At 42.9% G+C, this 20168-nt stretch overlaps 3 protein-coding genes across 3 annotated transcripts; 2 read left to right on the top strand and 1 right to left on the bottom strand.

The window, feature by feature from the left end:
- Positions 1–37: 37 nt before the first annotated feature.
- Ndufa2 (NADH:ubiquinone oxidoreductase subunit A2) lies at positions 38–1807 on the bottom strand. The gene is made up of 3 exons (XM_076856855.1): positions 1588–1807; positions 1361–1467; positions 38–239 (listed from the first exon to the last, which is right to left on the bottom strand). Exons 1-3 carry the CDS (start codon positions 1686–1688, stop codon positions 148–150), a joined length of 300 nt encoding a protein of 99 aa, XP_076712970.1. The 5' UTR covers positions 1689–1807; the 3' UTR covers positions 38–147.
- Positions 1808–1887: 80 nt separating this feature from the next.
- Ik (IK cytokine) lies at positions 1888–13875 on the top strand. The gene is made up of 20 exons (XM_076856848.1): positions 1888–2027; positions 2615–2681; positions 4518–4610; positions 4965–5024; positions 6038–6205; positions 6334–6448; positions 6913–6983; positions 7214–7260; positions 8130–8293; positions 8908–9016; positions 9564–9603; positions 9768–9993; positions 10236–10254; positions 10917–10995; positions 11273–11353; positions 11584–11641; positions 13097–13185; positions 13303–13411; positions 13572–13606; positions 13695–13875. Exons 1-20 carry the CDS (start codon positions 2012–2014, stop codon positions 13720–13722), a joined length of 1674 nt encoding a protein of 557 aa, XP_076712963.1. The 5' UTR covers positions 1888–2011; the 3' UTR covers positions 13723–13875.
- A 1966-nt stretch (positions 13876–15841) lies between these two features.
- On the top strand, positions 15842–20029 carry Wdr55 (WD repeat domain 55). Its single transcript, XM_076855969.2, has 7 exons — positions 15842–16117; positions 18210–18310; positions 18390–18477; positions 18577–18756; positions 18851–18950; positions 19050–19219; positions 19303–20029. The coding sequence occupies exons 1-7, from the start codon at positions 15927–15929 to the stop codon at positions 19619–19621; spliced, it is 1149 nt and encodes a 382-aa protein (XP_076712084.1). The 5' UTR covers positions 15842–15926; the 3' UTR covers positions 19622–20029.
- Positions 20030–20168: the final 139 nt, after the last annotated feature.

Raw genomic sequence — 20168 nt, 5'->3', positions numbered from 1 at the left:
GGGTATAGGGTAAAATAAAGAACATTCTGAGGCAGCATTTTACAGCACAAGCTTTATAAGGAACAGGGGAACACATTTTTCCATATTGTATTCAGTCCAACAGAGCTCAGATTCTGGGGCTCTTGCTCATACACTTCTGTGTAGACTTCAAGCTTTGCCACTTAGCACATTCTCCAGGGTTCTGGTTACCTGATCAGCATTGAAGTTGTTCAAAGAGACATTCTTCTCTTGCCCAAATGCTGAGGGGAAGAGAAAAAGAGGTGGAGAGGTAATTAGCATGTACTGTGAGAGTGGGACTACCAAATTGTATGTATAGAATTAATCCAGTGAATTTCTGGCATAATATATGGCACAATGCACTTAAGTTACTTATGTTTGTCTCCCCTTTTAGTCCATTGCTTTAGCAAGATATAATTAACAGCTGTGATTAAAATGCCACTGTTTGGTAACATAAACATTTACTGCATGCTTATTGTGTGTCAGACAACATGGTAAGAAATTTTTGGACTGTAATAAATTGGAATAAGGTAGTATGACTAAAAGGGACTGAGGCAATGTTACATAACTGGTCAGGGAATGTGCTTTTGAGGGGGGTGATATATATTCAGACCTGCAATAACAACAACCTGGATAGTAACAAAAAAGCCAAGGAAGTCCAGGAGAGGTGCATTCTAGGAAAAGGGTGTGTGTTGGGGGGAATACAAAGGCTCAGCCCTGTTATATATTAGCTGGGTAACTTTAGGTATATTCTATAAAGTTTTGATTCAGTCTTCTAATTTCTACAATGAGAAAAGAATCAACACCCTCAAATGATAAATGAGTTAAGCAGGTAAGCACTCAGGACAGCCTCTAAAACTAAGTGCTCCACGTTACTGAGATTTTACACCCTATCGCACTGGCCACAAGTAATTGGGAAGAACCTACGCTGAGGCGAACTAGCAATTCAGTTTTTTTTTTTTTGGGGGGGGTACCAGGGATTGAATTTAGGGGTACTCGACCACTGAGTCACATCCCCAGCCCTACTTTGTATTTTATTTAGAGACAGGGTCTCACTGAGTTGCTTAGCCCCTCGCCATTGTTGAGGCTAGCCTCCAGAGCCACTGGGATTACAGGCGCGTCTTCAAATCAAGCCCATTCTATAAAACTCCCGGTCCCAAGGCGGGGGCCGGCTACCCCCATAGACATGCTGCCCGAGATACAAAGCGTTATATAACCCCACAAATGTTAATTTCTTCATTGGCAACAGCAGCCTCACGTTGGAATTCTACCCTCTCCACATGTTTTTGTGTGACCTTGGACAGTCCCTCTTCTCGAACCTGTTCCTCCACAAGGGTCCCATATTCCCAGCGACCGTACTCACCGTAGCGGGCCCAGAGCTTGGGCTGCACATCAGAGCATTCCCGGATTAGAATGGGCAGATCGGGGTTCGCCTTCTTCAGTTCCACATAGCGTTTCTCGATGAAGTCCCTACGGGGCCGGAGAGAGCGCCGCGCGTGCTGTGGGCACGGGCTTCCCCAAACACCCGGGAGGTCGAGGTCGTGACCCCGGCGTCCCGGAGCCCTCCCGCCTCGCCACGCTGCGCCTCACCTGACGCCCTGGCTGCCGGGCGAGCGCTGGCATAAGTGGATGCGAATCTCACGCAGGCCCAACTTTGCCCCGGTTGCTCGACCGGCTGCGAACGCTGCCATCTTAACTAGTACTCAAGCTCCCAGTCTCAGGCCTTCCAGCCAAGTTCTCCAGTCGGACCAATAGCGGACACACAGCCTACGCCATTGATTGGATGACGCGAGGAGGCGGGGTAAGCTTTAGCCAGTGCCAAAAAAGCCTTGTAGACTGCACTCCGCGCGGGCAGCAAGAGGTGCGAGAGGGAGGAAACGGAAGAGCTGGGAACGCAAAGCACTGTGGTCGACTTCCGGGGTGCACTGTGGGAAGAGGCCTGTGGCTCCTGTTTTGTTGTCCGTTTGATTCTTGGAAACTCGGCACTTGCTGGCGTTGAAAGACCGCGGACGAAATGCCAGAGCGAGATAGTAAGGCTGTAGCCATCTGCTCTTTCTTTCCCGCGCCACTAGGAGCACTTGGCGCGTCATTTTGGCTATTAAGCTTAAGTCGGGAGACGCTGGTGGGCCCCAAAAGAGGCCAGGCAGCTTCAGACTTCCAGACCTCTGCCTTAACAGCGACCGGTGTCTGTTATCAGTGAATCCACCCCGCCCTCTCCCCCGTCACCTCCTTACTTAACTCGACTAGTGGGTTGCAGAGATTCTGCTTTCTCCTAGGGTTTTGTTTTGTTTTTAAGTTGTGTGTCTCTCTGTATCGTTTAGGTTACCCTTAAAACTCTCGATCCTCCTGCTTCAGTCTCCAAGTAGCACGGAGAACAGGAGTGCCCTGTTCTCTTTCATGAATTTTAGATATGCTCTTTGGGAAAGTCTAATCCTCCAGAGCAGGTTTAGGAGCCCTCCTTTGCTCTCATAGCTCCTTGTATTTTCCTATTTCAGCACTTATTACATTGTATTATCACTGTCATTCTTGCTTTCTGTATTGTTCACTGCTCTAATTTCCAGTTTTTGCACAGGACCTGATGTACAAGAGACTGATTAATGTCAATTATTTTTGTTAGGTGAGCCGTTCTCCAACCCTTTGGCCCCAGATGGCCATGATGTGGATGATCCTCACTCCTTCCACCAGTGAGTATTTTGCCCTAGGACCATGGAAACAGTTATCAGTGACTAAGAGTGGTGATGGTGATGGTGAAAGAATTGTGAATATCTTGTCAGCAAGGATGGTCAAAAAAATTGCATAACTTGGCCCATTATCTCTTTGAACCTTGACTGTATCAGGCCCACTGAATAAGAGTATTAGAGTTAAATTTTGTCAGGAAAGTTTCTAGTTTTTGAAATATGTTGTTTTATTATACATTATATAGGAATTAATTCTCCTGTACAGAATTAGAAGATTGGAAATAAGGGTAAAGTTGTCTTTAATAATCTCATAAATTTCAGCCCATTTCTTAGAGATAACAATTGTTCACTTTTTTATGTGTATCTTTTCCTCCTATTCTTTTTAAATATACTTGTACATATATTTAAATACCTGAGGAAAATTTATCATTGTTTTGCTAGTTAAAATATTTAAATGGTAGTATACTGCAGCTATCATTTTGCTATTTTTTATTAAAACATCACTTAATATCTTGGAGATTATTTTCACAATGGTGATAAGGATTTCCTCCTTGACTAAACTTTAGTCAAGTTCCAAGAGTCCTATTTAAAAAAAATTTTTTTTAAGATGTTGTTGGACCTTTTATTTATTTATTTACATGTGGTGCTGAGAATTGAACCCAGTGCCTTACACATGCTAAGCAAGAACTCTACCACTGAACCATAACCCCAGCCCTTCCAAGAGTTCTAATTTGACTAAACCTTTTCCTTGGCTTGATTTTAGCAAAGAATTAAGTCCTTCTCTCCACCATACCATATGAACAATTTTCACAGCTTGTTCTTGAGCTTGTTATTGTCCTATCTCAGCTTAGACTCTGGAGTCTCATCATATTACTGTCATCATGATTATTATTTATGTGATATTAAACTTTTTGGACCTGTTACTCTCCTTTTCTGCTCTTCTAAGGTGGACCAGCAAGGTTTATTAGTAATTTTCTATAAATCCCTACTCTTGTATTAGAGTTGAAGAATGCAGTCAGTAGGAGAAGGAAAGGCCTAATCAGAAGAGGACTCAAAGGAGTCTATCTTTAGTTTGGTCAAGAGAGAATTCTTGTCAGTATGCCCATTAAATGATCGCTTATACTGTCATTGCTGTATGTCCCACATTTGAGAAACACTATCACAATTTATTTAGTTACTCTCCAGTTGATGGACATTTAGGTTGTTTCCAACCTCGTGATATTTTCGATTGAACCTCTTTTCTTTTTTTTTGGCACCGGGGATTGAACTCAGGGGCACTTGACCACTGAGTTACACATTCCCAGCCCTATTTTGTATTTTATTTAGAGACAGAGTCTCACTGAGTTGCTTGGCACCTTGCTTTTGCTGAGGCTGGCTTTGAACTCGTGATCCTTCTGTCTCAGCCTCCTGTGCTGCTGGGATTACAGGCGTGCACCATCACGCCTGGTAATTGAACTATTTTTTATAGGCTTTCGTATGTACATATGACTCATTGGCTGGGCTAAATATAGAAAAATGAGAGTTGCTGATTCATATGATCCTTATGTTTAAATTTTAATAAATACTACCAAATTACCTTCCAAATTGGTTATACTGATTCATGTTCCTGTCAGCAGTATATGAGAATATACTGCTTCTCAAATTCTCAAATTCCCACTTCCCAAGTTCTCACTTATACTTGATTTATCAAATTTTTTAGAAGTCAACCCTAATGTGTTGAAAGTGGCATGTCTTTGTTTTAGTTCATATTTCCCTGTTTTTTAGTAAAGCTAATTTTTTTTTCATGTTCCTTTTACATTTATTATTGGGTGCTATTTTTTAAAAAATTACCTGTTCTTTTAGATCAAAACTCACCAATGAAGACTTCAGGAAACTTCTTATGACCCCAAGGGCTGCACCTACTTCTGCACCACCTTCTAAATCTCGTCACCATGAGTAAGTCTTCAAGTGATCCAGTTTTTCTTCCATTTCCTTCCTATCCCTTTCTATTGATCCAGAATATCCTGGGAGCTGGAAAGCTAATCCTTTTTTAAAGCCTGAGGTTCTGATTTTCTCCTTGAGAAGATAGAAGCTCCAGTGATGATGGGGATGTTCAGGGTATATTCCATGGACAACTTACAATAATGAGTCATCATAGTTGCAAATATATGTTTCTGGCTCTGTTCCAGCCCACAGATTCTGTTGCTTTGGCCAGAATTCTAGACCAGCTTTTCTTCAGTTCTTAAGGACACTTCTTGGGATTTCTGGGGCAATATTTTACTTTCAGTGAATTTCTTGTTTTCTTTCTAGAATGCCAAGGGAGTACAATGAGGATGAAGACCCCGCTGCACGAAGGAGAAAAAAGAAAAGGTGAAGTGGGTGTGAAGGGGTGGTGGGTTTTAAGGTGGATAGTGTTTGGGGAAAGAGTAGAGACTGAGATTTTCCTTCATTTTTAGGTTCTCTACTTTATAAATGTAGAGGAGTGATAACATTAAGAGTGATGCTGTAGCGGGGGCTGGGGTTGTAGCTCAGTGGTAGAGCGCTCACCTGCACGGACAAGGCCCTGGGTACGATCCTCAGCACCACATAAAATAAGTAAATAAAATAAAGGCATTGTGTCCATCTACACCTAACAAATTTTTTTTTTTTTAAAGTGATATTGTAGGGCTTTGGAGTCAGCCTACCTATATTTTAATCTTGTCTTTATCTGTTTCTAGCCAGATAGCCTTGGATACTTTGTTTAACCTCTAATCTACTCATTAAGTCTTGGCTGCCCCCATTATGGATTTTTTTTTTTTTTTTTTTTTTTTTTTTTTGGTGGCAGGGGGGTTTGAGTCCAGGGGTGCTCTACCACTAAGCTACATAACCCTTTTAACTTTTTATTCTAAGACAGTGTCTCACTAATTTTCCCAGCTTGTTCTTGAGCTTGTTATTGTCCTATCTCAGCTTAGACTTTGGAGTCTCATCATACTACTATCATGATTATTATTTATGTGATATTAAACTTTTTGGACCTGTTACTCTCCTTTTCTGCTCTTCTAAGGTGGATCAACAAGGAATAAAGTATTTTTAGCTAAAATTTAAAAGTGGTATAGTTTCAGGAGATTTTTTTTTTTTTTAATTGCAATATGGAAGAGTCTCTCATACCCTTAGAGGTTCATTAAAAAGATTATTAGTGATGGTTGGAGTGTCCCAAGTGGGCATTGGAATAGTATGTCTGTGAACTGGAAGAAGCTCTAATTCTTACTTTGAAGACTTATCAAGAACTGGCTGGCAGTTCTATCAGTTTTTATCATAGAGAGCTGGAGGAAGATGTAGGGAAACAGAAGTGGTTCTGATGACCCTGAGATAGTAACTTACATGTCTGATTTCTCTGGTTACAGTTATTATGCCAAGTTACGCCAACAGGAAATTGAGAGAGAAAGAGAACTAGCAGAGAAGTATCGGGACCGGGCCAAGGAACGCAGAGATGGTGTGAACAAGGATTATGAGGAAACAGAGCTAATTAGCACCACAGCTAACTATAGAGCTGTGGGCCCTACTGCTGAGGCGTGAGTACCAAGAGGACCAAGGAGCATGCTTCCTTCAGCATCTCTGTCATATAAGCACACTATGCCATTTTAAGAAGCACTTGATAGTCACAAAGGACTCTTCCGGTGGGGTCTTTTTCATTATGCAGGGACAAATCAGCTGCAGAGAAGAGAAGACAGTTGATCCAGGAATCCAAATTCTTGGGTGGTGACATGGAACATACCCATTTGGTGAAAGGCTTGGATTTTGCTCTGCTTCAAAAGGTGAGTCATGGTGAGCAGGTGCGTCGTAATACTAAAGTGTTGAATTCTTTTGTGTGGACCTTGCTGAGATGAGGAAGGAGATACATGGTAGTCCCAACCATCTAGTTGGGAAGGGCAAAATATGGCCCCTCTGTAGGACTAATTGTTATTCACCCATCAGGTATCAGCCTACAATTTTTTCCTTAGGGAAGCCTTCCTTGATCGTCTAGATATGGTTAAGCCCTCCTACTCCTCACCTTCCTTGCGCTGCACCATTGTATTACCCATCTACTTCACATAACAGTTATTACACTTTGTTGAAATTGTTTAATTTGTCTATTCATCTTGCTGTAACCTCCATTACACTAAGTACAGTGTCTGTCTGATTTAATATTGTGTTTCTGTTTCTGACCACAGTGTGGTATAGTGGATATTCAGTAAATGTATGTGAAGTGAATGGTGTCTAAATCTTGATTTCCTGTTAGGTACGAGCTGAGATTGCCAGCAAAGAGAAAGAAGAAGAGGAACTGATGGAAAAGCCCCAGAAGGAAACCAAGTAAGGGAAGACTTAAGAGTTTAGAATGCTGGGCCCTAAAATAGAAGTACATTTACCTGGCTGGAGTTGTGGCTCAGTGGTAGAGTGCTTGCCTAGCATGAGAGAGGCCCTGGGTTCGATCCTTAGCACTCATATAAATAAATAAAAGATCCATTGATAACTAAAAAAATATTTAAAAAAAAAAATAAGTACATTTACCTAAAGAAAAAAATTATTTTTTGTCTTTTCAGGAAAGATGAGGATCCTGAAAACAAAATTGAATTTAAAACACGTTTGGGTGAGTACAGGATTTCTATATTAATGATAGGGCAGTTCAGGTGAATTATAGGGAATTTGATGCTCTCAGCAGGGTATGCTTCCTTTTCCCTCAATCTCATTTTGCCTCCAAATTAACTAGTTCCCATGAAATATTCCAATAGAACTCAGACATGGACCTAGTTATTTCATGTGATTATGGCTCAGTGCTATAGTATTTGCCTAGCATGCATATGCATGAGGTCATGTGTTCCATCCCTAGCACTACCCCCCACCCCCCCAAAAAAGGAAGATAGCATGGTTTGTGATTAAAAACTCAGGATATAGAATCAGCGAGTTCTGGCTTTAAATCCTCATGATGAAATCACATTAAGTATGTGATTTTAGGCAACCAATTTTGCTTTCACATGTGAAAAATTAGTTTAATGTTTACTTCATGGGATTGTTGTATGGATGAAGAAAAATGAAATGTACAGTAAGCATACTTATAATATTGAGTATATAGTGTAGCTTTATTTTACCATCATTGTAAGTATTGCCTTAAACCTCATCCTTCTTTCTTGCAGGATCTAACACAATGTGGGCACATAGTGCCCTTGAGAAGGCATTGTAGAAGAGTGAATGGGAACCCAGGCTTTGAAGTTAGGCTGCCTGGGTCCCATTCTTTGCTCTGTTACTTGGTAACTGTATGACTTTAGGTGAATCAGTTAATTCTCAGTCTTGTTAGGGAATAATAATGCCCATCTCCCAGAGCTTTTGTGAAAGATTGAAGGAAGCAAAGTATGCATAACACTTGGCATGGCTCCTGGTACAGAGCAAGTACTTAATAAATGACTGCTGATATAATAGAAGGTTTTTATTGGCTACTTGCTACTATTCCCCTTTGTGCAGGCCGCAATGTTTACCGTATGCTTTTCAAGAGCAAAGCATATGAACGGAATGAGCTATTTCTACCAGGTCGTATGGCCTATGTGGTAGACCTGGATGATGAGTATGCTGACACAGATATCCCCACTACTCTTATCCGCAGCAAGGCTGATTGCCCCACCATGGAGGTGAGTGAGTTCTAAGAGTTTATCATAATCATTAAATCTCAGGATCGGCCTCACCTGTGGTCTGTCCTTTGTTTATCCTATCACCAACTCCTGTTTATTTTTTACCTCATAAATTTCAGTTGAATCAATTACTTTTCTTCATCTCCACTAGTAATATTTCAGTCCAAACCACACTCTTCCTTCCAAAAGGAAACCCTGAACTCTTTACATCCTTAGTCTCTCCATCCCAGCTTTCACTATGATATTTACACATGTCCATAGTGATTTTAAAATGCAAATTTTATCTCACTACAGTTTAGAAGCTTTCTGTGGTTCCTTCTCAGGGTAAAGAGCAGAATCTCTACCATGGGCCTATGAGCCTTTGCAACATTTGGCCTTCATAGTCTCTTCACCATGCCTCTGTTATTCTTCTGTCATTTTGACTTTCTTGAATATTCTAGATCCAGGGCCTTTGTGCAGGTTGTTTCTTCTGTCTGGACTGCTTTGTAACATCTGTTTTTCTTATCTTTACCTGGTTAACTGTAACTCATCCTTTAATTTTCCAGGTCAGTATTGAATAAATAAAAGAGCTTCCTGTTCAATGGAATAATATTCTTGCTGCTTGGGGTTTACAGGCCCAGACTACACTGACCACAAATGACATTGTCATCAGCAAGCTTACCCAGATTCTTTCGTACCTGAGGCAGGGTACCCGCAACAAGAAGCTCAAGAAGAAGGATAAAGGTACCTGGAGGATTAGGGAGAGAAACCTTAGCTCTGGAGGGCTGGCTATTCAGTGATGGAACCGAGGTCTCCTAGAGCTTTGTGTCTCCAGGACATTGGGAGGTTTTCAGGGAGCAGATAAAAATGGGAACAATGGAGCATTGGCAAATATGAGTATATCCAGATTCTTCCTACTTGACTTACTAAGAAATCAGTGGTCAGGTTTGAAGCATAAGAAGGAAGAGTGGTAGCATTCATCCTAATTTTTTTTTTTTTTTTTTGGTACTGGGAATTGAACTTGCGAGCATATTGCCACTAAGCTGTATTCCCTCTCCTTTTTATTTTTTAAGACAGGATCTTACTAGGTTCCCCAGCCTGGCCTTAATCTTGGAATACTCCTGCCTCACCTTTCTGAGTAGCTGGGAGTATAGGCATGCACTATCACACCTGTCCCTGTCCTATATTCTAAACAGAAGATGCTTGAAAGGGCATTTAGAACTGAAAAGGATGGTGAAGCTGAGTGGGTATTAACTAAGGATTGTTTTCTTGACTCCTGGTTACATTGCAGGGAAGCTGGAAGAGAAGAAACCTCCTGAAGCTGACATGAAGTATGTATCTTAAACTTAGCACCTAATCTGAGGGGAGGGCCTCTGTGTTTCTTGCCTTTGGCATTTTGGGAAGTTGTTTGTGGTGGTATGAGAAACTGGAGCAATGGCTAGGTTAAGTAGAAATGTATGTGACTTTCACAGCTAGTGATCTCTGTTTTCCCAAGCATTTTTGAAGACATTGGGGACTATGTCCCCTCCACGACCAAGACACCCCGGGACAAGGAACGGGAGAGATACCGGGAACGGGAGCGTGATCGCGAGAGAGACAGAGATCGGGATCGAGAGAGGGAACGAGAACGAGATAGGGAGCGGGAGCGAGAGCGGGACCGGGAGCGAGAGGAGGAAAAGAAGCGGCACAGCTACTTTGAAAAACCAAAAGTAGATGATGAGGTGAGATGTGGATCCTTGTACCAAGTGGTGGAGTTGCTCCTCTCTGCCCATTCAGCCAGGTGTGGGACCCTGCTGTTATAGGCACCTTGTGGCTCCACAGCAGCACCTGGATCAACTAATGGGTGGGTCACTGAATCTGGAAATACAGGCAGGGTGGGGCAGGGAATCAATTTGGACTTGGGGGCTGGATAGGTGGGAATCTATTAAAGTGATACTCACCTCAGTTTTCATTTCCTTTCCAGCCAATGGATGTTGACAAAGGTGGGTCATATTCATAGCATCTCTTATTTCATCTAGCAGCTTTGCTTTCCCCTGGACTGAGAATCTGAAGTAATGCTCAAGAGCTGGTGGCATTAGGAAACTTCCTTGTTCTGGACTCATTTTAAGAATCATGTCTTATTTCATGGAATAGACAGGCTGAGTCTGGAATTCTCCCATCTTCCTGGGCAATGGTAGGACATATTTGCTTTTAGATATAATTCCTCCAGCTCTGAGATTCTAAAGAGGTGAGACAGAAGTTGAGTGTGCAGTGTTCTGGGTTCCCAACTGCCATTTTAACCACAGAAATTTGTTATGAGTTGGAGTTTGGTTAAAAATTCGTTACATAAAATTCTGTGCTTTTAAAAAAAAGTTTTAATGAAGGCATAAGTTGGAAATATGTTGATGTATTATGGGGAGGTGTTTTGTTGTTTTTTTGTGGGACTGGGGATTGAATCCAGGGGTTCACCTCTGAGCTACATCTACATCCTTTTTTATATTGAGACAGGGTCTTGCTAAGTTGCTAAGGCTGGGCTTGAACTTTTGGTCCCCTTGCCTCAGCCTGCCAAGTTGGGGGTACAGGTGTGTGCCCCTGCACCTGGCTTGTGAGGTGGAGGTTATAAACGTATTAATTCAAAGTCTAAACAGAGCTTTCTTTCCTTCAGGACCTGGTTCTGCCAAGGAGTTGATCAAGTCCATCAATGAAAAGTTTGCTGGGTCTGCTGGCTGGGAAGGCACAGAATCATATCCTTTATTTTAATGTTTCTGAGTTAAAGAGCTGTTTTATCTTCATTACAGCTCTGCCTGCCTCCCTGATCCCTCCTACCTCTACGTGCTTGCCTTATGCTCAATTTTGACAGGAATAAAATGATGCCTTGCCCCTTCCTTAGAGGATCCATCCAAACTCACAGTGTGCTTCTGAGAATTTTCATGTTGAGGTCTTCAGCCCTTGGTTCCTTTTGCCTAAAGCTTTTCTGCAAGAGGTGGTATTCTGTGTAGTATATTCTTTAACATAGCATATGCTGAAGAAACCAGAGGACAAAAAGCAGCTGGGCGATTTCTTTGGCATGTCCAACAGTTATGCAGAGTGCTACCCAGCCACGTACGTAGGACCCTATTAAGAAAGGGAGGCTGGGATGACTGGAGAACAAATTGTGGGGTGAAGTAAAAATTTGATATACTGAGATCCAAGGCTGCTTATTTATTACTTGGAAGAACTGTTAGGTTCTGGATGAAGTGTGGAGGGGTGGCCTTTTCTGATGCGTGGGTTTGTGAATCATGAAGCATGATTGTTGAGTCTACAGCATCTGTTTAACTGCTGCTTCTCTTTAGGATGGATGACATGGCTGTGGATAGTGATGAGGAGGTGGATTATAGCAAAATGGACCAGGTATGAAATTAGAAGGATGTTTGGGACCTGGGCATTTATTCTTTAGCACATTTCCTTTTCCTTAGGGTTTGCCAAGATCAAATGAGATATGACAAAAAATCTATTCTTTTTTATTTACTACAGTTATGTATCAGGCTTTGGTCCCATCCTAGGCAGTAAGCAAGCATTAATACATAAGTGGAATGGCAGAAGGAATTGCAGTTTTTAGAAAATAACTGAATTTTGTTATAGCCAGTATTAGAAATCTTCATCTTTTTTCTTTTTTTTTTTTTTAACTTTTTTTAGTTGTAGATGGACACAATACCTTTGTTTTATTTGTTTTTTTTTTTTTTATGTGGTGCTGGGGATCGAACTCAGTACCTGACGCATGCTAGGCAAGCACTCTACAACTGAGCCACAACTCCAGCCCTTTCCTCTTTTTTGAGAGGTTACTGGGGATTGAATTCAGGGGAACTCGGCCACTGAGCCACATCCTCAGCCCTATTTTGTATTGTTATTTAGAGTGAGGATCTCATCAAGTCTCTTAGCACCTCGTCATTGCTAAGGCTGGCTTTGAACTTGCGATCCTCCTGCTGCAGTCTCCTGAGCTGCTGGGATTACAGGCATGCGCCACTGTGCCCAGCCTTCCTTGGTCTTAAAAAATAATAACTTAAGCCAGATATGGTGGTGCATGCCTATAATCCCTGTTGCTAAAGAGGCTGAGGCAGGAGGATCGCGAGTTCAAAGCCAGCCTCAGCAAAAGTGAGGTGCTAAGCGACTTGATGAGATTCTCACTCAAAAATACAAAATAGGGCTGGGGATGTGGCTCAGTGGCCGAGTTCCCCTGAGTTCAATTTCTGGAACCCCCCAAAAAAACAAAACAAAATTTAAAAATAAAGCCACCCTTAATACCATTAATTGTGGAGACATCTCATTTCCTTGTTTTCAGTATACTTCAGTGATTAAGAGTATGGATTAATTGTTTCTTCTATAATTATTTTGTCCTGTAATTGCCATTTATTAGTTTTGTGACCTTGCTAAGTTATTTTATTATTTGATACTGCCTTAGTTTCTTTATGAAGAAAACAAAAATATAATTCCCTCATCACATCAATGAATTAAGATATATGTTTAGTGTTCAGAACAATACCTGATACAGAGTGAGTAAATAGAAAGCTTTTATTTTTTATTAGGGTAGGATTTATGAATGGTGGCACCTGGGATTTCAGGAGAGCCTGACTTTTTTTTTTTTTTTTTTTCCTAGAGAGAGAGAATTTTTTAATATTTATTTTTTAGTTATTGGCGGACACAACATCTTTGTTTTTGAATGTGGTGCTGAGGATCGAACCGGGTCGCACGTATGCCAGGCGAGCGGGCTACCGCTTGAGCCACATCCCCAGCCCAGCCTGACTTTAATCAAGGATTAAAATACTTTTTCTGTTTCTTTCTTCATCCACTTGTACTGTCCTACTATAGGGAAACAAAAAAGGCCCCTTAGGCCGCTGGGACTTTGATACCCAGGAAGAATACAGCGAGTATATGAACAACAAGGAGGCTTTGCCCAAGTGAGTTGATACTGAATATGGGTAGGGAGTAAGGAGAGGGGTATGGAAATTTTGGGGGAAAACCTTGTTACTGCTACAAAATTTTTAATATCATCTTCTCCCAATGGATCTTTTCAGGGCTGCATTCCAGTATGGTATCAAGATGTCTGAAGGAAGGAAAACCAGGCGCTTCAAGGAAACCAATGACAAGGCAGAGCTTGATCGACAGTGGAAGAAGATTAGTGCAGTAAGTGGGATTGTCCCTTAGTGGGAGTGTTTTAGCTGGGAGAAGATACTGTCTCAATAGACCCAAGAACAAGCAGGGGGTTGGAGAGCCATGTAAGTGAGAGATAGATTATTAGCCTTGAATCTCCAGTGAACTTAGAATGTCACTGTTCTTCTTGCAGATCATTGAGAAGAGAAAGAAGATGGAAGCTGATGGGTGAGCAGCATTTTTCTTCCTTTGTGGGACCTGTGGGAATTGTTCAGTGTATTGATCTTACACTGACCTATTTTTCCTTCCATTGTAGGGTTGAAGTGAAAAGACCAAAATACTAATCTCCATTTCCTACTGGAGTATCTTCATATGGATGTTCTCCCTACTGCTTACTTTCTACAAGTCCTAGGAAGGTTGCAAGATGTCTTTGTGAATGTATATAAAATTTTATTGTATAACCATTTGGTTCCATTAAAACTGGTTAACCTGCTGTCTTCTCTGTGTTGAGCATCTTCATTCTAGGACCACTAGAACACCAAGAAGACTAGTTCTGTACTCGTTATATAAAAAATCACACCCAGAAAGTCATATCACTCCTTCCCGAGCTGAAGTTCTAGAATCCTAGATAGTAAAGATGTTTACTAGGCAGAGTGCCCTGTGGAAAAGAGAATGACTGTCACTGATGGGCAAGAAATAGAGGAATATATGTATGATTGCTTCAAATGTCAGACTCATTCAAGTCCTGTCTGGGGGGTTAATCCCAGAGCAGAGATTCCCTGTGGATTAAATTCATAAGGATGGGTTGCCATTCTTATGGTGTCAAGGCTATATAGGACTGGGCTTTTGCTAAAGGCATCATGAAAATGGAAAGAAAAACCTTACAAGCCTTAGGGGTAAAACTTATGGGAAGAAAAACCTTTCATAAGTTTATGTCCTGGGAGCTTTAGTAGTGCTGAGTGAAAATCACCACCTCCTTGGTTGAAGAAATAAGTCTTCAGGGTAAAATTGATGTACCCAGGCCTGTAGGTATGGAAATCCCTTATCATAGTGCCCTTCATCACCCTGAAGTTTGCCAATGTCTGGGGTGGGCCTCACTCCATCCCATGCCCTGTACTCTTTTCTCCCTTTCTGCTCATTGCCAGCACTTTGGTGTGGTGTTTATCATTAGGAGTAACCCATTTCTTTCTGGTTGGATGCCAAACTGCCACTGCCTACCTGAGCTCAAGGCATGTAGGTTCACCACGCCCAGGAAAGCTCCAAAGTCACCTTAACCCTTAACCTTTGATAATTTTCAGCTTGATGGAAAAGGGCACTTTGTTGTCTTGCAGTGCTGGGGATTGAACCCAGGGGCTCTTGCATAAGTGCTCTACCACTGAACTACACCCCCAGTCCTGGGAGAGGGCTTTTGAGGAGGCCAGCTTTGTCAATGGCACCTAAGAGGCTGATAATGGGCCCTGTCTCCAACAGATCTAGAATGGCTAATTTCAGAATAATGACAAGTGTAGGCTTTAGTCCCAATTAAGGAAAATGTCAAGAGACATGGCTTATTATTGATACCTAGAAGGGAAGTAAGAATAAGACCTGGGGGTTGACTGCCACTTTAAAATTCAGTTTCTGGGAACTGGGGATATAGCTCAGTTGGTAGAGTGCTTGCCTCACATGCACAAGACCCTGGGTTCAATCTTCAGCACCACATACACAGTTTCTGCAATACCTCCAACCTTAAGGAAGTGATCAAGGCTCTCTGGTGGGTGACCAGGACACTTTCCAATCAGCAAATGGAACATAGCCTCTCTCAGAAGTTTGTAACCTCATTTATTTCACTTCTTTTTAAGGTGTTGGACATCAGCATATAAAAATGTCTTAGAAGGCTTAGTACCAAAGAGATGTGAGCAGTTTTTCTTAAACCTGGCACCTGCTCCTCCTCTGCCTTACCATGCAGAGTGCAGAGTAACCTTTAGTAATAGAGATATCCAGAGCATCAGTTGTGATGTCCATTTTTTTCTTCAGCAATTGCTCAATAGCCTTGAGCACTGCCAGTCTAGCCGGCTGAGAGTCTGGAGCTAAACTGTAAGAAGGCTCACAGGCATTGTTCAGTTTCGACTCAAATACACTGGGCATGGATGGTGGCTTTAAAGTGTACGCGGGTTGTCTCCTTAAGAACCCTGTAGGTCATCTTTGCGAGGCTTTTGCTTTGTGGGCTTTTGCTGCTTCCTAAGCGCTTTGGCTGCTGCTTACCATGGTCTTGGATTTCAACAAACCACAAATGACTGGTGTCCCTCTCCTATTTAAGAATGAATTAAGTCCTCCTCCTGAGGGAGCATCCACCAGAATGGGATAGTGTGAGGGGAGAGGACTTATGTGCAGTTCCGACTTTATAAGAAGTGACTGTGGAGGGTATTGACAAGGCGCTTCCGGCCCCGCCCCGCCCCGCCCTCTCCCCGCCCCCGACGCCGAAGCGGCGTGCTGAGGCACAACTTCCGCGTTGCGGCTACTTCACTAGTCGCTAGCCAGCCGGCAGTTTCGCCCCACAATCCTCCCCAGCATGGACAGCACGTGTGCGGAGAGGCCCGCCGAGGATGAGAGCGACGAGGAAAACCCTGACTCCACCGAATCCCCGTCCCGGATCCGGGACACCCCGGAAGATATTGTGCTGGAAGCGCCGGCCAATGGGCTGGCCTTCCATCCAACCCGAGACCTGCTGGCAGCTGGGGATGTGGACGGGGACGTATTCGTGTGAGTGAGGTGCTGGGCTAGGGGCATGGTGTCTCCTTTTCCAGGGATGGAGCGGGGACGAGGGAGGAGAAAATGTTGCAGGGAGACTCATTTTGCAGGATTCATCTAATCTCATACGTTCCTTAACGTTTGACTTAACCAAGTTACCACACAATTTGTTGAAAGAACTGAAAAGACAAAGCTGGAACGTCGTGACTCACAAGAGCTGAGCAGAATAAAGAGTGTATGAGACTTATTTACCATCGATTATATTGAGCCCGACACAGGATTAACGGGCTCCTTGATTTTCCACCTTTAACTGATCTTTTAAAAGCACGTCTGATCACGTCACCCCCGAGGTTAAAATCCTTCAATAGTCTGCTTTTAGGATTTAGAAGAGACCCCTTAATTTGGCTTTCAAGTCCTTTTCCGCTTGGCCCCTGTCTGTACTCTTTTGCTTTCTGTGCTCATTCACCCTTTACTTTCTCAGTATCTTGAAGCCTCAGCGCCTTTGCCCATGCTATTCCTTATGTCTGGAAAATACTTTCCCCTCCCCTTTACCTACTATTCCAGAGCTCTCAGTCTCTCTTCCCTCTTCCACCATTCCCCAGACTTAAAATTAGATACCTAGGGCAAAGGTTGTGGCTCAGAGGTAGAGCACTTACCTAGCATGCAAGAGGCACTGGGTTCGATCCTCAGCACCACATAAAATAAAGATGTTGTGTCCACTTATAACTAAATAAATATTAGAATCTGAAAAAAAATTAGATACCTGCCAGCTGCCATTGTCCTTTTCCCTCATAAACTTTATAATTGCTGGTAGCCATACATCTGCTGGTGTAGTTATTTGAATGCTTGTCTTCTTCACTAAGGTTTTTAAAACTTTTGGCTTTGCCCCATTGTAATAATACCATTTATATTTATGTATAATGTATTCTGATAATTTCTTCTTTATCATTATTATATGCACACAAAGTGCTGATTGCAGCTCACTAATGGATTATGACTGGAATTTGAAAAACACTTGTCAGGAGTGTAGTATATAGTCTGTTTTGTTCTCCATTTTATCTCTTCCCTCTAATTCAAGTAAGGTGTTCAATACAAGTTTGATTTTGAGCAAGAAATGTAGGCAGGAAGCAGTGAAAAGCCACTAAAGTTTATAACCAGGAGGGTTGTTATGAAGTTTACTTTAACCCCTCATTAGTTATAAAGGTTTATAGCTTTATTTATATTTCTAAAAATGGAAAGTATTTATATTTCTAAAAATGGAAATAACACTTATCTTTAGAGGGGACAAATGTTCAGTATATCCCCCAAGTAGATCAACAAATATAGGTTCTTTTCTATTACTATCCGTATTTACAGTGCAAGATAAACTTGGGAGTTCTCTAGACCTCTACCTTTATTTCCAGCGCTCCTTCCTCTGTCATCCAGTTCTGTTTATCCTCAGTTGCTGCCTTCTGTTGGGCCTCTGACTCTTCTTCCCATAACCATTGTGAAAGGGGTCCTTTTCTGGAGATTAAAATCAGACTGCTTGTCCTGTGGGATCTTATTCAGCTATACTGAATGATCTGTTGGGGAGGCAAGCACTATGATATTCCTTGGTGGGTAATTGCTTCAAGGATGAGTTTATAGGCTACTGCCTTTCTGCTTCACTTTTTTTTTTTTTTTTTTAGTTACTTGGATTTACCATTAAGCAACATCCCCAGCCTTTTTTGTTTCTTAGCTCCTGGGGACATGGAGGGCATATACCCTGATGTTCACCCTTCTTTTGGGGGCTAGTTTTCTTTCACTGATTTAACAAGAATTTCTGGGCCTCCATAGTGGTCCAGACCCAATCTTTTCAAAGGATGGTAAAAGAAAGACAGGGTAGAGGGAAATCACAGAGAAGTCCTATGCAAATTGCAAACACCTTGAATTAATGTCTACTGAAAAACCTTAACATTTGAAGCTCACTGGAAATGGATAAACAGGGTGGTAAGCGCTTTGGGCTCAGAGGTGTGCAAGCAAGAATGCTTATTTAGGTTGGAAGGTTGTCTATCTAGTTGGTCTCTGCACTCCATGTATCCCAGGCATGGCCTGAGGGTCATTCACCTCCCTCCCTTCTCCCTAGGTTTTCCTACTCTTGCCAAGAGGGAGAAACCAAGGAACTTTGGTCCTCAGGTCACCATCTCAAGTCCTGCCGAGCTGTGGTCTTTTCTGAAGATGGGCAGAGTAAGTACTGGTAAAGACAGCTGGTAATGTGGGAATGGTGCAGTGAGCAGCACTATGACCTGAGCACCTTTCCTCCCAGAACTTGTTACTGTCTCCAAGGACAAAGCCATCCATGTTCTAGATGTGGAACAGGGCCGACTGGAAAGACGTATTTCCAAGGCTCATAGGTAAGGGAGCCAGTTATTTGCGCACTGAACTGAGGGGTAAGGATCAGGAGGTCCCTATGAGGACAGATACTTCAAGAAGTTCTGCATCTGCCTCTCCAGTGCCCCCATCAACAGTCTGCTGCTGGTGGATGAGAATGTTTTGGCCACTGGGGATGACACAGGTGGAGTCCGGCTCTGGGACCTTCGGAAGGAGGGCCCCCTGATGGATATGCGGCAGCATGAGGAATACATTGCTGACATGGCCCTGGACCCAGCAAAGAAGTTGCTACTAACAGCCAGGTATAGCCTCAGAGATGCCTCCTTACCCCTCCTGTCCCCGAGTCAGTTTTCCTCAAAGAAACTTTTGGCTAAGTTAGTGCTCTACTCTCTGCAGTGGGGATGGCTGCCTTGGAGTCTTCAATATCAAGCGACGTCGGTTCGAGCTGCTCTCAGAACCTCAGTCCGGGGACCTGACTTCTGTCACTCTTATGAAAGTACAGCTGGGAATGATGGGATGGGGTGTGTGTGTATGTGCTAGATAAAGGTGTAGTTTGAGGTGGCTCCACAGACATGTTTTGCTTTATTTCCTTCAGCATGGGAAGAAAGTGGCCTGTGGATCTAGTGAAGGTACCATCTATCTTTTTAACTGGAATGGTTTTGGGGCTACAAGTGACCGCTTTGCCCTAAGAGCTGAGTCCATCGACTGTATGATTCCAGTCACTGAGAGTCTGCTGTGCACTGGCTCCACTGATGGAATCATCAGGTAAGGGAAGCTGAGACAACCCTTGGTTACAAAAAGGACAAGTCCAACTAGCCAGTACCCAACACTGTTCTTCCCCCACCCAGGGCTGTGAACATCCTGCCAAATCGAGTGGTGGGCAGTGTGGGCCAGCATGCTGGAGAACCTGTGGAAGAGCTGGCTCTTTCCCATTGTGGCCGCTTCTTAGCCAGCAGTGGTCATGACCAGCATGTCAAGTTTTGGGACATGACCCAGCTACGTGCTGTGGTGGTGGATGACTACCGTCGACGCAAGAAAAAGGGAGGCCCATTGCGTGCTCTGAGCAGCAAGGCTTGGAGCACTGATGACTTCTTTGCAGGGCTGAGGGAAGAGGGAGAGGATTCCAAGGTTTCAGAAGAGGAGGACAGTGAGAATGACAGTGACTGAGAGGATGAGAACAGGTCTTTATATGAAAGAGCCTTGCTTCCTGGAATGAACCTCCAAAGAGGACATGAATATTCAAATCATTTTTGGTGCTGGAGATTGAACCTACTTAGCTACAACATCAATTTGTGTTGTGCAGAGTAAGAAGTTGCACAGAGGCCCAGGATTCAGGGCACTGAAGTGGGAAGTACTTGCTCTATAGCAGCTGCTCACTACCAGAAGACAAACCCTCAACTGTGGCAAGACAGCACAGACACGTGTGTATACCAACGAGGGGTTTAATATAAATACAATCAGCATAGAAAAGCTCAAAACCATACGTGAACCAAAACCAGAAGGACAAGTGGTAAAAGGGCAGGCTTCAACCCTTTGGCTCAGCAAATTCCCCAAATAAAAATAAAGAGAAATACACGATTCATGCTAAGCTTGGATGGGGGCGGGTAGACAGGTATGATGTGTGCCACAGGGAAAGACCAAGGAAGAATACAGGGTCAGGTTAGACCCTAGGCTCAAAGGGGGAGGCCAAGGTCCCTCACCACAACTTAAGACA

This window comes from Callospermophilus lateralis, chromosome 5 (genome assembly GCF_048772815.1).
Source record: "Callospermophilus lateralis isolate mCalLat2 chromosome 5, mCalLat2.hap1, whole genome shotgun sequence".
NCBI classification, from domain to species: Eukaryota; Metazoa; Chordata; class Mammalia; order Rodentia; family Sciuridae; genus Callospermophilus; species Callospermophilus lateralis.
This window is presented reverse-complemented; position numbering and strand designations above follow the sequence as displayed.